Source organism: Mastigoproctus giganteus, chromosome 7, assembly GCF_048544385.1.
Source record: "Mastigoproctus giganteus isolate SK-2022 chromosome 7, ASM4854438v1, whole genome shotgun sequence".
Classification (NCBI taxonomy): domain Eukaryota; kingdom Metazoa; phylum Arthropoda; class Arachnida; order Uropygi; family Thelyphonidae; genus Mastigoproctus; species Mastigoproctus giganteus.
This window is the reverse complement of record NC_143581.1, coordinates 7697904-7716311: the sequence shown is the minus strand read 5'-3', so window position 1 is coordinate 7716311 and position 18408 is coordinate 7697904. Positions and strand designations below refer to the sequence as shown.

The following is an 18408-nucleotide window of genomic DNA, read 5'->3' as shown; positions in this document are numbered from 1 at the left end:
AGCCTCCTCAACAATTCATATAAATAAATAAATTTTCTGTTTATACTCCGGCACGACAACCAAGTCAGTAGAGTTTACAATAAATCGTCAATACAAACATATATCATATTTTAGTAGTCATGGGCTTGAACCCCGGTCCACTCAAGGAACGCGTGCTACGCACTCTCTCTCCTGACCACTCGGCTACGTCATGCAGTCAAATATGAAATTTCCTGAGCAGTGCAGAGGGGCTGTCAGGGCAGGTCATGGAATCTTGTCAATGATATATAGGAATTTTGCTAGCAGAGACAGGGAAGTGATTATCCTGTTATACAAGGCAATGGTCAGGCCACACCTAGAGTACTGTGTACAGGTCTAGAGGCCTCATTTTAGGAAGGATGTAGAGTTGCTAGAACAAGTAAAAAGAAGGGCAACAAGATTGGTGAGGAGAACAAAGGGGTTCTCTTACCAAGAAAGGCTTAAGTTCTGCAAATTGCAGTGCCTGGAGAGTAGGCACTTGCGAGATGATCTGATTGAAGTGTATAAAGCCTTGAAGCAAGCTGAATAAATAAATAAATAAATTTTCTATTTATACTCCGGGACGACCATACTGTCAGAGGAGTTTACAAGATAGACAGAATACAAGAAACAACACTGCATTCAGCAGTCACAGGCTTGAACGCCGGTCTCTCAAGGCACGTGTACTTGACCGCGCGCCTGACCACTAGGCTACGGTGGCTTGCTGATGGGATTCTTCCTCTTGCTCAGTTTAAGAACCTGATGAGGCACAGATTCAAATTGAGGAAAGACAGTTGTAGAATAGATGTGCGGAAATTTGCCTTTAGCCAGCAGGTTGTTGATGGGTGGAAGAGACTTCCATCTTTTGTTGTGGAAGTTGATAGCCTAAATAATTTTAAGGCTGAGCTGGAACAGGCATTTCGAACAAATGGAGGGGTGAAATGGGAGTGTTTTTTTTGGCTAATGCTGCATAACCTTGTTTTCTTGCATCGTATGCCTCTACTAATGCTAAATACTATATATATGTGCGATTAGTCAAAAATGTTATTTTTTGTAATTTGGTTCATAAATGAGGTTTATTTTTCATTTTTCGAACTTGATGTCACAGAGTCTCCTCTGTAACTTCAAATTTTAGTATTGATACTTTTTTATTATAATATAAAAGATACAGTTATCAATAAAAATACTTTACCACATGCCTATATTTTACATGTTTTACTATTTTTTTAGTATAAAAGAAATGAAATTATCGACAAAAAATACTTTATCATATGCCTGTATTATACCATTTTTCTACCACATTATTTGTTATAAAATTTTGTCTTTTAACTTGCATGCTGTTATTATATGGTTTAAAATTTGATTATATGGTTTAAAAGGAGTGTTGAGTTACCTATTTGGACATGAGAACTTAATTATTATAGATCCCTGCTAAAAATATTGCTAATGTATATAATCGTTTTTATGTTTGTATCTTGAACAGTAAGGATATTTTTATGATACGAAACATTTGTTCTTAATAGTTTGGAATAATCATTGAAAAAAATAATGAACTGTGCTAATTTTTCTGAAAAGTAAGAGGTTCTCATTATCTAAATGAACTAAATGTGAATCCTATGATGTGGTGAAAAAAAAATTTTTTTTTTTTGGATAAAAAAAGAAGGGGAAGACTTGATTATCTTTTTGTATCCCTTCCATGTAAAGAATATTGTTAGCAATAGATGAGCATTGCCTGAGACTAACTTTGCAAATGGTTAATGATTAACAAAAGCTCCTTATGAGCACTCTACAATATTCCTTATTAGGTACAAGTATTGCCTTATTATTCTTCATTCATGTGATGTCCTAGATCTTTTTAGTTACTTTTCTATTTGTAATAAAAGCAATGTACCATTTTTATTTAATAATGATAGGATTGTAAAGAAATATTTTGTGCAAAATAGGAGGATTGTACTGAAAGTAATTCCTATTGGTCTAACTTCTAAATTATAATAGGAACATTTAATTCTTTTATTTTCAAAACACTTATTATAACTATTACTTGTTTATATTAAAATCTTTAGGTCAGTTCTCTCACTAAATGCATTTGTACCATCATTCAACCTAGTGTTGAAAGCAGTTTCATAAAATGTAAACATATCAGTGCACAACTCCATCCTTTTCATATCCTCAGTTATACAATAGGGAATCCACTTATGCATACTTTCCAAAATTCTAAATCATTAATGATTATTTTTACAGCATTCAATGGTTTCATTGGTCACTTCAGTCAGAGGCTGTCCACATTGCTGTTTATCCTTGATATTTTCATATCCTTGCTTGGATTTCTTCATACAGTTAGTTAGTCTGTTCTGGATGTCAACAGTGGACTGCTCCTCCTTTGAAAATAATTTGTTAACTAATAACCATGACTATTCCTCACAGACCTATAAAAAATACATCTAGAAAAAATGCTTTATCTTTTCATTAGCATTAGCATTAGCTGAGACATACGACGCAAGAAAGCAAGCTAATACAGCATCAGCCAAAAAAAAAAACTTCTCATTTCACCCATTAGGGCACTCCAAATGTTTGTCTAGTTCAGCCTTCTTAAATTTATTTAAGCTATCAACTAACACAACAACAGATGGAATTCTGTTACAGCAATCAACTACCCGCTGGATAAAGGCAAACTTCCGGACATCTATTCTACAACTGTCTTTCCTCAATTTGAATCAATGCCCCCTCAGGTTCTTAATCTGAACAAGCAGAAATATCCCATCAGCATTGAGCCTGCTCAAACCATTCAAGGCCTTATACACCTCGATCAGATCACCTCGCCGTTGCTTAGTCTCCAGATGCTGCAACTTGCAGAACTTAAGCCTTTCTTCTTAAGCGCACCCCCTTTGTTCCCTTCACCAATCTTGTTGCCCTTCTCTGTACCGTTCTAGCAACTCTACATCCTTCCTAAAATGAGGCCTCCAGACACACCTTGAGTGCTGTATACAGCACTCAAGGTGTGTCCTGACCATTGCCTTATACAAAGGGATAATCACCTCCTTGTTTCTGCTAGCAAAATTCCTATATATCATTGACAAAACTCCATGACCTGCTCTGGCAGCTCATCTGCACAGCTCAGAGAACTTCATACTTGACTGCAAAATTACCCCCAGGTCTTTTTCATTCTCCACCTCCTTGAGTGTAGTACCACACAGTTGGTACATTTCTCTTGGGTTACTGCTGCCCATATGGAGTACTTTGCATTTGTCAATGTTAAACTTCAGTTGCCACTTCTCAGCCCATCTGCCTAACTTTTCTAGATCCTGTTGCAGTAGCATACTGTCTTTAACAACCCTGCCAACCTTTTTATCATCAGCAAACTTGGACATTAAGCGATATACCTTCATCCATATATCATTTTAAAATACACAAAACAACAATGGGCCCAGCACTGAACCCTGGGGGACTCTGCTAATAACATTAGAACACATAGAGCAGTGTCCATTTATTACCACTCTGCCATCTCTTACTCAACCATCCATTTATCCATTGCAGTAACTTTCCCTTAATGCCATGGAAGACTGTACAGCAGTCTTCCATGTGCAACAGTATCAAAAGCTTTCCTGAAATCCAAGTTTATGAAATCAGAATTATTTTTTGCATCCAGTTCCTTTGTGACCATATCGTAGTATCTAATCAAATTTGTCAGACAAGACTTCCCCTTTATAAACCCATGCTGTGTCTGAACTATTACTGCTGTCTTGTCTAGGTGATCCTGTATCACCTCCTTAACCAGTGACTCCATTATTTTCCCCAGAACAAAAGTTAAACTAACAGGTGTATAATTATTTGTCACCCTTTGAACCCCCTTTGTGAATTGGGGATACATTTGCACATCTCCAGTGGGGATCTCCCCTCAGCCCAAAGAAGCTCTCATAATTATGGCTAAGGGTTTGCTGCCTCCTTCATTATAATTGTATAGATTCTATCTGGCCCAGGTGCCTTTTTTATGTTTACTTCAGCAATTTCTCCTCCACTTTGCTCTCAGTTATTACAAAATCACTTATCTCCCTGTTAGAGTTTGATAAACTTCTGACATTCCCCTCCTTGAATACGCCTCATGTGTGAATGTAGATGCAAAATACTCATTCAGTTTATCAGGTACTTAAGCAGGATCATCTATAGTCGAACCATCTATGTTAAGTGAACCGATATGATTCATCCCCTTCTTTCTAGTGTTTACATAAGTCAAGAAATATTTGCTGTTTTTCTTTGCATCCTTTGCCAAAGATTTCTTGTAATCTGCCATCACCTGCCTAAACTCCTTTGTGATTTGATGGCAGACTAGCTTATATCTGCCATAGGCTTCTGCGTCGCCTGATAATTTTTATGCATCCCATGCATTTTTCTTTTTAGCCACGAGCCTCATTAATTCATCTGACATCCATTTAGGCCTGAACCTTGAACAGTATTTCTTAGTTGGTATGAAAAGCCTAGTAGCCTCCAAGATTAATTTCCTGAAGGCTTCCCATTTAGAATTCACCGTTGGCAACATCATCACTTTATCACACTGTATAGAATTTAAAAACTGTCTGAGACCACTGTAGTCACCTTTACAAAAACAAAAATCCTTTCCGTTACCCTTGATGGTAATTACATCTTTAAGTAAATCCCACATCAGTACACTGTGATTACTATCACCTAGTGGTTCCTTTATCTGCAAATTCTTAATGCGTAATCACTGGTGATAATCAGAACATGGGTATTACTCCCTCTGGTTGCGTCTCGAACATGTTGCTGTAGAAAACAATCCTCCAATAAACCTACAAAAGTCTTGCTAGCGTGCAAGTGACCAACTCACAAGTTCCAATCCACATTATTCAAAGTTTCATAAAAAAATCATTGATGCACAATTGATGGTTTAGTAGGTATCACTTTTTGTTAAAATCCTCTTATGAAGGATAACTGCAAAATGTCTAATTTTCAAATGATGAAGTACAAAATTTTTTATTATATAAATATATAAATTTTTATTATACATTTATGAGTTATGTTCAAACTTAGAGTAATTGATTTTATTTAACATGCTTACAATGAGGAATCATATTGTTCTTCAGACTTTTGTGAAAGTAAGTATGTAATTTATATGTTTTTTTTTGATTCAAGGAAATTTCTTATTTATATGAAACTGATTACCAGGTTATACACAGTTATTTAATTAACAGAAATCTAGTATTAGTGAACACCAAAAGATGCAATGAAGCAAGCATCAGTTCAAAGAAGAAGAAAAAAATGTATTTTGCATATACACTGAAGTGACCACTTATTAAGTGCACCTGTTGTACGTTCGTGAAATAGAATGCAGCTTCAATAACATCATCAGGTATTCATACCATGCAGTTAAAAGAGGTGGATATATCAGGATGCTGTATTGTACATGATTGTTTTTTCACCTTTCCGTTCTCTTTGGCAAGAGTAAATAAATTTCCAGAATGGCAAGATGAACGATTTTAGTGATTTTGAACATGTCATGGTAGTTGGAACTAATATGAGTATCTTGGAAACTGCAATCCTGCTGTGGTTTTTGAGAGGCCAACAGGAGCTGACAAGACTTGTGTGGAATAACAAAAAATCTATTGCCAGGAAAATAACAGCCCATTTTTCATGGATAGGACATCACAGCTGATTACTGAACCAGGTTCCACTTCTGTCAGCAAAAAGCAAGAAAGTATGGTTATGGTGGACTCAGGAACATCAGCACTTCACAATGGATGGAGGATTAGAAAAATGTTTCCTGGTTGGACAAATCCTGGTTCTTGCTATTTCGATGTTAATGGAAGGACCAGAATATGGCAAAAACAGCACCAGTCAGTGGATCTATTCTGTTGTGTCAGCGATGCAGGTTGGTGATGATGATATTGTAATGGTGTGGAGGGTGTTTTCATGGTGCCCATTTGGCCCTCAGTGGAGCAATATTTCAATGCCATAAGTTATCTAGAAATTGTTTCTTACCAGGCACATCCCTTTGTGGATGCAGTGTATCTATCTCTGAATGGATTCTTCCATCAGGATAATGCACCATGTCACAAGATTAGAACTGTACAGAATTCGTTCCAGGAACGTAAAAATGAATTCGGTTCATTACTGTGGCCTTTCCAGTCACCAGATCTCAATCCAGTTGAGCACTTGAGTGATGAGGCCAAAGGAGTAGAGATCTGAACCCATCCAATTTTCAAACAATCAGTGGAAGCAGTTGAGCCAACATTAACCACTCTTGACACCTCATTTAGTCCATACCATGAAAAATCAGGCCGTTCTGAGGGCTGAAAGGTGGGGGGAACTTACTTATTAGGTAGGTATACCTAATAAAGTGGCTACCCAGTGCACAACCTATATCCACTCATAGCATTCCCACCAACTAAAGATGCCAATCCATCTGCCCCTTAAGTTGTGCCAGACAGGAAGAGGGGAGAGAGAGAGAGAGAGAGAGAGAGAGAGAGAGAGTTTTTCCCAGTCGTTGTTGATAGGGTGCTATAAGCCTCACCTGTCTGCACTGCACAGAGAATGCCATATCTGCCTGGTTCATAACAAATCTTTTTCTCTACTGTTATAATTTAAACCCCTCGACCTAATTATGTGTTGTTTTAGGATTGTTATTTCCCAATTTTAAAACATTGCATTTTGCAGCATTAAAATATAGTTGCCACTTACTTGATCATCCACAAAGCCAGTCAATCATTGCAAAGGAGCACTACTTTGATGCTGGTCATTAACCTCCCTCCTGATCTTTATATCATCTGCAAATTTTGATATCATGTTCTGTATTCCTTTGTCAGTGTCATTTATGGGATTCCAACGTCTAGCCCATCCTGTAGAATAAGTAACAATTAATTGCATTCATTTCCTGCTGCCTTGTCTTCTATAATTCATCTAAGAATCTTACCTATGATTCCAATATGTTTTGTTCTATTTGGCAGTTTCTCTCTGAGTTAAATGTTTTGCAGTGGGATCAACTGATGATGTTACGAAAGATGAATTCTAAATGGGAAGCCTTCACGGACTTAATCTTGGCGTCTACTAGGCTTTTCATATCAACTAAGAAATACTGTTTAAAGTTCAAGCCTAAACAGATGTCAGATGAATTAATGAGGCTCGTGGCAGAAAAGAAAAATGCATGGGATGCATATAAATTATCAGGTGACACAGAAGCCTATGGCAGATATAAGCTAGTTTGTAATCAAGTCACAAAGGAGGTTAGGCAGGCGAAGGCAGATGACAAGAAATCTTTGGTAAAGGACACAAAGAAAAACAGCAAAGATTTCTCTACTTATGTAAACTCTAGAAGGAAGGGGATGAATCAGATTAGTCCACTTAACATAGATGGTTCGACTATTGATGATCGTGCTCAAGTAGCTGATAAACGAAGTGAGTATTTTGCATCTACATTCACACATGAGGAGGGGAATGCCAGAAGTTTATCAAACTCTAACAGAGAGCTAAGTGATTTTGTAATAACTGAGAGCAAAGTGGGTCACTCCCACTTTGCTCTCACTCCCAGAATAAATGGACACTGCTCTACATGGACTAATGTTATTAGCGGAGTCCCCCAGGGTTTGGTGCTGGGCCCATTGTTGTTTTGTGTATTTATCAGTGATATCGATGAAGGTATATCAGGCTTAATGTCCAAGTTTGCAGATGATTTGCAGACAAGTTTGTTAAGGAGAAGTCTTGTCTGACTAATTTGATTGAAGTTAAACATAAAAATGGCACCTGGGGTAGATGGAATCTATCCAGTTATAATGAAGGAGACAGCGAGGGAAGTAAGCAAACCCTTAGCCATAATTATGAGAGCATCCTTAGAGTCAGAGGAGGTCCCCATGGACTGGAGGTGTGCAAATGTATCCCCAATTCACAAAGGGGAGTTCAGAGGGTGACACAAATAATTATAGACCTGTTAGTTTAACTTCTGTTCCAGGGAAAATAATGGAATCACCGGATAAAGAGGTGATACAGGATCAACTAGACACGACAGCAGTATAGCTCAGAAACAGCATGGGTTTGTTAAGGAGAAGTCTTGTCTAACCAATATACTACGATGTGGTCACAAAGGAACTGGATGCAAAAAATAATTTTGGTATCATAAACTGGGATTTCGGGAAAGCTTTTGATACTGTTGCACATGGAAGACTGCTGTACAAATTGGAGTGGTATGGCGTTAAGGGCAAGTTACTGCAGTGGATAAAGAGATGGTTGAATTGGAGACAGCAGAGAGTGGTAATAAATGGACACTGCTCTACATGGACTAATGTTATTAGCGGAGTCCCCCAGGGTTTGGTGCTGGGCCCATTGTTGTTTTGTGTATTTATCAATGATATCGATGAAGGTATATCAGGCTTAATGTCCAAGTTTGCAGATGATACAAAGGTTGGCAGGGTTGTTAAAGACAGTATGCTACTGCAACAGGATCTAAAAAAGTTAGGCAGATTGGCTGAGAAGTGACAACTGAAGTTTAACATTGAAAAATGCAAAGTACTCCATATGGGTAGCAGTAACCCAAAAGAAAAGCACCAACTGTGTGGTACTGCACTCAGGAAAGTGGAGAATGAAAAAGACCTGGGAATAATTGTGCAGTAAGATACGAAGTTCCCTGAGCAGTGCAGACAGGCTGCCAGAGCAGGTTATGGAGTTTTGTCAATGATATATAGACCTGTATACAGTACTCAAGATATAGCTTAACCATGGACTTGTGCAAAGGGATAATCACTTCCTTATCTCTGCTAACAAAGTTTCTTTACATCATTGACAAAAATCCATTAGCTGTTCTAGCAGCCTGTCTGCATTGTCAGAGAACTTCATATCTGACTGCACAATTACCCTCCCCCCCCAAAGTCTTTTTCATTTTCCACTACACCGAGTATAGTACCACAGTTGATATGTTAATGTAGAATTACTACTAGTCATATGCAGTACCTTGCATTTCTCAATGTCAAACTTCAACTGCCATTTCTCAGCCCATCGACCTAATATTCCTAGATCTTGTTGCAGTAGCTCACCCTGATTAAGTCATTAATCACCCTTCCAGCCTTATCTGGTCATACCTCTATGATCCACAATGGGTAAACCTTTTCAGAAATAAGCCTCTTGAAAACCAACCTACAGGAATCCGTCTACGAGAACTGATTCAGCAGTGGAATATGCAGTTGACCAATTTACATCAAGGCAGAGAAATTGTACAGTCTCCATGGAAAGTGTGTATACCTTCGTGTGATGACTATTTCCGACGTTGGGGGAAACACTCCCTGAACAATCCAACCATTCAGAAACTACATGCAGCTCACTCTTTGGCAAATGCAGACACTTTGCAAATTTATACTGATGGCTCTAAAAATGACACAGCTGTGGGAGCTGCTGTGGTGCTACCAACATCAACAGTGTCTGTTTCATTACCACAAGAATGCAGCGTTTTCACTGCAGAACTCTATGCCATTAAGATGGGTTTGACCTTACTTGTTCATGTTTTCACTCCGAAGACTATTATCTATACAGACTCCTTGAGTGCAGTGACAGCCCTCCAAGGCAATTCTCGCTCTCCACATCCACTAATAAATCAAATAAGAACTCAAATATCCGAATTTCATAACAATAGGCAGACTGTCACATTCTGTTGGATTCCAGGGCACACTGGAATACCAGGAAATGAGAGTGCAGATAAAGCAGCAAGAAACCCCACTGATAATAACCACATCCGGATTCCTTACACAGACTACAAATCAATCATACGCCGAATTTGCAATGAAAAATGGCGAGAAATTTGGCATAATCAGGTAAATAACAAGTTACGAAATATAAAACAGAATCCACAGCTATGGGAATCTAGTTTCCGTTCAAACAGACACGAAGAGGTTGTGCTTGCCAGAGCACGTATAGGTCATACCCATCTTACACATCACTATTTATTGCGAGGAAATAATCCACCACTGTGCTTCCACTGTAATTCAACGCTAACCGTAAAACATATTCTTATAGAGTGCACTCACTATCAGTATGCCAGAAACACATCATTCCGATCCCTATCAAATTTAAATGAACCTCTTCAAATTAGACATATGATTGGAGACAACTCCAATTTACCTGAGTTTTTCCACTATCTAAAACAGATTAATATATTTATGCTCCTATAAACCCTTTTATTAATCCTTACTGTGTCTCTTGACAAGAACAGGCGCAATATGGCCAAAGTAGCTCTTGCGCCAAAAAAAAACCCAACAACAACAACAACAACAACCTTCCAGCCTTTGTGTCATCTGAAAATTTAGACATTAAGCCTGATATACCCTCATCAATATCATTAATAAATACAGAAAACGACAATGGGCTCAGCACGAAACTGTGGGAATAACTTCACTAATAACATTAGGCCATGAAGAGAGGTGCACACTGATAACCACTGTCTTCTCTCACCCAACCAAATTTTGATTCCCCTTTGTGAGTTGGAGATACATTTACACATCTCCAGTTCATAGGGCAATCTCTGAATCTAAGGATACTCTCATAATTATGGCTAAGAGTTTTCTTACCTCTTTTTCTCCTTCCCTTAATAAAATTGGATAGATCCCATCCACCCCACTTGCCTTTTTTATGTTTAGCTACAACAGTTTATCTTCCACTTTTATTTCAATTTTTACAAAATCATATAGCTCCCCATTATTTCATAAATTTCAGCATCTCCTTTCCTAAAGAATTCCTCTTGTGTGAATGTCAATGCAAAATACCTATTCAGTTTGTCTGCAATCTGAGCAGGTCATCAACAATTAAACATGACATCAAGTGGCCCAATGTTGTTGTTATTTGGTTTTTAGGAGCATTAACAACTAAGGCCATATTGCTCCGGGGATATGCGGTGGTCATTCCCTGACCTTTCCACATCCTCCGTATTTGGTGGGCACAGGCTTGAACCCCAGTTTAATCAAGAAGCATGTGCTACACACTGCTGCTCCTGCCCACCTGGCTACGGAGGCGCCAAGTGGCCCAATGTGATTCAACCTCTTCCTTCTACTGTTAATATAAGCATAGATGTCTTTGCTGCTGTTCTTTGCATTAGTTGCCCAAGACTTCTCATAATATGTCTTAGCTTTCCTAATTTCCTTTGTGACTTGATTACAGACTAATTTATATACACCATAGATTTCTGTATCTCCTGATAATTTATATGCATCCCATGCATTTTTCTTCTCTTCCTTCTACTGTTAATACAAGCATAGAAGTCTTTGCATTCTTTGCCAGAAAGTTCTCACAATCTACCTTAGCTTTCTTAACCTCCTTTGTGACTTGATTACAGACTAAATTATATATACCATAGGATTCTGTATCTCCCAATAATTTATGTGAATACCATACATTTTATTTTCTCTGCCACAAATGTCATAAGTTTATCTGACATCCATTTAAGTCTCAGCCTTAAACAGTATTTTTTTGTTGGTTTAAAATACCTAGTAGCTTCTATATTTACTTCCCTAAATTTTTCCCATTTAGAATTTGCTGATTGTAAATTTTTTCTAAATTTTTCCCATTTAGAATTTGCTGATCAGTTGGTCCACTTCCTAGAATTTAAAAACTGTCTGTAATCACTGTAGTCACCCTTACGAAAACAAAAGTAAGTGATTTCTACATCAGCACACTATGATTACTGCTACTCAGTGGGTCTTTTACCTGCATATTCTCAATGAATGAAGAATGGCTGCTGATAGATAAAGAGTACTGCTTACTCTTGTTGTCTCTCTCTCTCTTGACAACAAGAGTAAAACTATTTGTCTCTATTTTTAACTTTCTTTGAAAAAGGATGGTTAAAAAACAGATGTGCAAAAATTTTCATTCAGCCAGAGAGTAATTGATCGTTGGAATAAATTTTCACCTGGTGTTGTGGTTGTGGAATAAATTTAAAGTGTGAGTAGATTGTTAGAAGGAATAGGTTAATGGTTTAAAAATTTTTTTTTTTTTTTGTTGATGATGATTCTGTGCTTCCTTGCATCGTTTTGTCAGTATACTGATGTAATTAGGCTTTCAACATATTTTTAAATTTTTTTGCTTTTATAATTAATATACAAGATCACGATAATTGTTAAAACAATGAATTATTCTAGAAAAATGTACTGATAATGCTATATGCAATACAAGTTAGGGAAAGAGAATATTTTTGATAAAATACGTGAATGCTTAGTTATTTTGTTATTATTTAATAGGTCTTCAGAATGATGAGCTGAATCTAGTTGATTTTAAACTTCATCGTCTCAACCGCATTCAGAGATTATATGAAAACTCTTGGTTGTGGTATGATATTAATATTGGGTAAGAAATAAATGCAGTTTAAATTATTTCTTATTAAGAAAAATTAATCTACTTTTTTTTTCCTAATTGTCCTTAAAAGTCTCTTATCTTAATAGGTGACATCAGCTTTTTAGTTTCCATATTTTCTCAGAGTTTAATTTAGCTGAAATTAAATTCCTGAGTTATTTGATTTCACTGTATTCAGGGGCTCACATCTGGTGTGTATGGGCTTGGAAAACCCAGGGTCCTGAGCTGGATATCATCATCCTTCTCTTTCTTGGATATTTCTCTCTCTCTCTCTCTCTCTCTCTCTCTCTCTCTCTCTCTCTCTCTCTCTCTCTCTCTCTCTCTCTCTCTCTCTCTCTGTCTATCTCTCAGGGTAACTGGGAAAATTTTTTGGCTTGTGCAGCATCATATGGCTTATAATAATAATAATAATAATAATAATAATAATAAATGTTTTCTGAACATCTTGTTCTCTTAATGATTTCTGCTGTCAAGGAGGGGGGGAGGGAGAGAGAGAGAGAGAGAGAGAGAGAGAGAGAGAGAGACTTAAATAAGAAAATGGCTTAAATACCACATGTCCAGCCCTCTGCTTTGATAGCAAGTAAACAGTTGGCATGGTTGGTTTTGAAAAAAATTATGGAGGAAAGTCCAAATACATATTCAACGTTGATGAAACATGTCTATTTTTTAAATGTTTGCTGAACAAGACACTGATTTTTAAAGGCGATAAATGTTTAGGTGATAAAAACAGTAAGGAGAGAATTATACTCTTGGTTGGTGCAAATATGGCTTGTAATGAAAAACTGAAGCTTTTGGTATTAGGCAAAAGTAAATAACCCTGATGTTTCAAAGGAGTAAAGTTGTTAGAGTTGAACTACAACTACAATGAAAAACCTTGAATGACAAGCGAAATTTTTGAGCAGTGGATTTTAAATTTAAATAGAAAGATGATGAAAGAAAACAGAAAAATTGCGTTGATTGTTGACAATTGCCCTGCCTGCCTTCAGTCAGTAATTTTGAAACTTGCAAGTGTGAAGTTTGTTTTCTTCCTTCTGAATAATTCATCTTAACTACAGCCAAGGCATTATCAAGAATTTGAAAATGCATTACCGAAGGTGAATACTGAAAAAAATTATACTGAGAATAGAAACCAACCAACCTATAGATTCTGTTATAGATTTCTGGATGTGCATATCAGAATTGGCGAAAGTGTGGAGTCAAGATATGGCAGAAACAACGATTAAGAATTGTTTCACAAAAGGTTTTGCTAAAATGTTAATTAACAGAGATGAGAGGGATGAACTACTAGAAGACATTGAGCAATCTTGGGAAGAGTTCCAAGCGAGGTTTGATCAGTGGAGAAATTGTTCCTGACGAATTTTTAGGAGTTGATAATGATGTCATAATAGCTGAATATCCAAGTGACTCCAACATTTTGGAGCATATTTTAAAGAACTAGTGACAATATCGATGATGAGTTGGATGAAAACGAGGGATTATTATTATTATTATTATTATTATTATTAATAACCATATGGTGCAAGGAAGCCTGAGGCTTATTCCGGTACCAGCCAAAAAAAAATTCCCAAGCTACTCTGAGAGAGAAAAGTAGAAAGGAATCGCCAAGAAAGAGAAGAATGATGATATTAAACCATCCAAACAAATGTTCACAGTATTTGAAACTTTGCATCAAAGACTTCAGTGGGAAGAAAATGTAACAGAAAATATATCTGAGTGTTTAAAGTTTAAACAAATGTGAAAATTTTTATGAATGGTGTACAGTAGAATCCAATGTACAACAAAAAAATAACCAAATATTTTGCGACATAATTCTTAAAAGTGTACTAATAAATTGTGGGCATCATGTAAGTAGTCATTTCTTAATATGTATATATTAATAAATTGAGGACATCATGTAAGTAGTCATATCTTAATATGTATGTATTAATAAATTGTTTTAAAATGTTAGAAAATTTATTCATTCCCACTTCTTTCCCATCTTTTACTATATTTCTGAATTTATAGCATTTTTCATTGTTGAAAAGGTCAAATTTCTTTATAACGAAATTTCTGTATAACGAATTTTTTCAAGGGAAAGATCGATTTCGTTATATAGAAATCCAACTCTATGTTAACTGTAATATGTTTAATTCACTAGAGAAAGGTTACAGGAATTTTCTGATCATGAAGATGCTGAGTATGACAGGTGAAGATGTGGTGCAATTGTTTCAACACATATACGAAGCCTCAGAGCACTGGATGAGGCTTAAGCTATATCAGTACAATGGTCAACAACTATACTAAGTTTATTGTGGAAGTAAATGTATAATGCAAGGAAGAAATATCAGTAAATAAGATGGAGCACTAAAGATATGAGGAATCTGAAGGAGGAATTTTTGAGAATGCAAAGGAATTATATACATATGATTGTGAAGCTTGAAGAATGTTGGTTGCAATGGCTAATAAGTTTACAAGATATCAACAGGCAAGATAAGAACATTGGCAGAAATAACATATGGAATAGCACAGTCATATTAGCATTAGCATTAGTAGAGGCATATGATGCAAGAAAGCAAGCTTATGCAGCATCAGACAAAAAAAAAACACTCCCATTTCACCCATCCATTCGTTTGAAATACCTGTCCAGCTGAGCCTTAAATTTATTTAGGCTATCAACTTCCACAACAAGGGATGGAAGTCTGTTCCACCAACCAACTACCCACTGGCTAAAAGCAAACTTCCACACATCTATCCTACATCTGTCTTTCCTCAATTTGAATTTATGCCCTCTCAGGTGATTATTCTGAGCAATAGGAAGAATCCCATCAGCATTGAGCATGCTCAAACCATTCAAGGCTTTATACACTTCTACAGTAGCGTAGCTACCCTTTTTCAGGTGTCACCACCAAATACGGAGGATGTGGAAAGGTCAGGGAATGACCACCGCATATTCCCGGAGCAATATGGCCTTAGTTGCTAATGCTCCTAATAACAAAACAACACAACAACACACCTTTTTCAGGCCCATAGGCAAAGAACATGTTCGGGCCCCTACATAATGAAAATTGCAAAAAGAGGAGACAACCAAAGATGCCGGCCCCTAAAGGATCTGAGTCCGGGGGCAATTGCCTTGCCTACCTACATGGTAGCTACGCCACTGCACCTCTATCAGATCACCTCACCAGTGCCTAGTCTCCAGACACTGTAAAAAACTTAAGCCTTTCTTCGTAAGAGCAACCCTTTGTTCCATTCGCTAATCTTGTTGCCCTTCTCTGTACTCATTCCAGCAGCTCTACATCCTTCTTGAAATGATGCCTCCAGACCTATATACGGTACTCAAGGTGTGGCGTGACCATTGCCTTATACAAGGGAATAATCACCTCCTTATCCCTGCTAGAAAAATTCCTGTATATCAATGACAAGACACCATGAGCTAATCTTGCAGCCCGTCTGCACTGCTCAGAAAACTTCATATCTGCCTGCACAATTACCCCCAGGTCCTTTTCATTCATTATGTAGTACTACATAATTCATTATGTAAAGTACTACAGAATGAAAATTCTGTAATACTTTACATTTGTCAATGTTAAACTTCATTTGCCACCTCTAGCCAATCTGCTCAACCTTTCCAGATCCTGTTGCAGCAGCATACTGTCAGTAGTGTCCTTAACAACCCTGCTAACCTTTGTATCCTCTGCAAACTTGGACATTAAGCTTGATATACCAATATACCATCATCAATATCATTTATAAATACAGAAAACAACAATGGACCCAACACTGAACCCTGAGGGACTCACTAATAACATTAGTCCACGATGAGCAGTGTCCATTGATTACCACTCTCTGTCTTCTTCCCCTCAACCATCCCTTTATCCATAGTAGCAATTTGCCTCCAATGCCACATTGCTCCAATTTGTGCAGCAGTCTTCCATGTGCAACAGTATCAAAAGGCTTTCTAAGATCCAAATATATAATATCAAAGTCATTCCCTGCATCCAGTTCTTTTGTGACTGCATCATAATATCCAATCAAATTGGTCACGCAAGACTTTCCCTTAACAAAACCATGCTGTGTCCAAGCTATAACTGAAGTCTTGTCTAGATGATCCTGCAGTGCTTCTTTAACCAGTGCCTCCATTAATTTTCCTGGAACAGAAGTTAAACTCACAGGTCTATAATTACTTATGTCAGCCTATAATTACTTGTGTAATCAAACCCTTAGCCATAATTATGGCTAAGGGTTTGCTTACTTCCTTTGCTGCCTCCATTAATACAACTGGATAGATCCCATCCACCCCGAGTGCCTTTTTTATGTTTATCCTCAACAATTTCTCCTCCACTTTCCTCTCAGTTATTACAAAATCATCTAGCTCACTGCCAGAGTTTACTTCACCTCTGGCATTCCCCTTCCTGAATAACTCCTCATGTGTGAATGTAGATGCAAAATACTCATTTAGTTTGTTAGCCACCTGAGCAGGATCATCAACAGTTGAACCATCAATATCCAGTGGACCAATCTGATTCATCCATTTCCTACTAGAGTTTCAAAGGTAAAGAACTCTTTTCTGTTTTTTTTGCATCCTTTGCCAAGGATTTCTCATAATCTGCCTTTGCCTGCCTAATCTCCTTTGTGACTTGGTTACATACCATACATATAGGCTTCCATGTCACCCATTAATTTATGTATCCCATGCATTTTTCTTCTCTGCCATATGCCTCATTAATTCATCTAACATCCATTTAGGCCTAAACCTTGAACCACCAGTGGACCACCACATATGGACACATCAATCAATCAATCAATCCAGGATTGATTGGTGGTCCATATCACTCATTAGCATAAGCAGGGGTTATTGTTGAATAGGGGACTATATTAATGGAGTGGATGAGCTACCATTTATCTTAGATGAGTTAGCATTAGCATTAGTAAAGGCACATCATGCAAGAAAGCAAGTTTATTTAGCATCAGCCAAAATCAAAAAAAAAAAAAAAAAAAACCCTCTCATTTCACCCATCCACTCGCTCCAAATGTTTGTTTAGTTCTGCCTTGAATCTGTTTAAGTTATCAACTTCTACAATGACAGATGGAAGTTTGTTCAAGCAATCAACCACCTGCTGGCTGAAGGCAAACTTTCGCACATGTTTCCTACAACTGTCTTTCCTCAATTTGAATTTATGGCCACTCAGGGCATAAATTCAAATCAATTTATGCCCTGAGTGGGCATAAATGAATGATTTTAGTATGCTGAAATCATTCAAGGCTTTATACACCTCGATCAGATCACCTTGCAGGTGCCTAGTCTCCAGGCACTGTAATTTGCAAAACTTAAACCTTTCTTTGTAAGAACAACCCTTTGTTCCATTCACTAATCTTGTTGCACTTCTCTGTACTCGTTCGAACAGCTCTACATCCTTCCTAAAATGACGCCTCCAGACCTGTATACAGTACTCAAGGTGTGACCTGACCATTGCCTTATACAAGGGAATAATCACCTCCTTATCCCTGCTAGAAAAATTCCTGTATATCATTGACAAGACACCATGAGCTACTCTTGCAGGCCATCTGCACTGCTCAGAAAATTTCATATCTGCCTGCACAATTATTCCCAGGTCTTTTTCACTCTCTACCACTGTCAGAGTAGTACCACACAGTTGATACTACTCTGGGGTTACTGCTTCCCATATGGAGTACTTTACATTTGTCAATGTTAAACTTCAGTTGCCACCTCTCAGCCCATCTACTCAACTTTTCTAGATCCTGTTGCAGCAGCGTACTGTCATTAGTGTCATTAACAACCTTGCCGACCTTCGTATTGTCTGCAGCCTTGGACATTAAGCCTGATATGCCATCATCAGTATCATTAATGAATATAGAAAACAACAATGGACCCAACACTGAACCATGGGGACTCCACTGATAAAATTAGTCCACAAAGAGAGTCTGATGAGTATGGGCTTGGCACACCCAGGGTGCTGAGCTGGATATCATCATTCTACTCTTTCTTGGTGATTCCCTTTTACGTCTGACTATCTCTCTCAGGGTAATTCAGAATTTTTTTTTTTTTTTTTTAACTGGTGCAGCATAAGCCTCAGGCTTCCT

The 18408-nt window shown here is 37.5% G+C and overlaps 1 protein-coding gene across 1 annotated transcript in view; it reads left to right on the top strand.

Annotated features, from left to right (window-relative positions):
• Positions 1-18408, top strand: part of LOC150082463 (CD109 antigen-like) — a 424736-nt gene that overhangs the window by 273189 nt on the left and 133139 nt on the right. The window contains exon 19 of the mRNA XM_090377518.1: positions 12216-12321. Coding sequence (XP_090233644.1) covers positions 12216-12321 — 106 coding nt within the window. The remainder of the gene's footprint in view (positions 1-12215; positions 12322-18408) is intronic.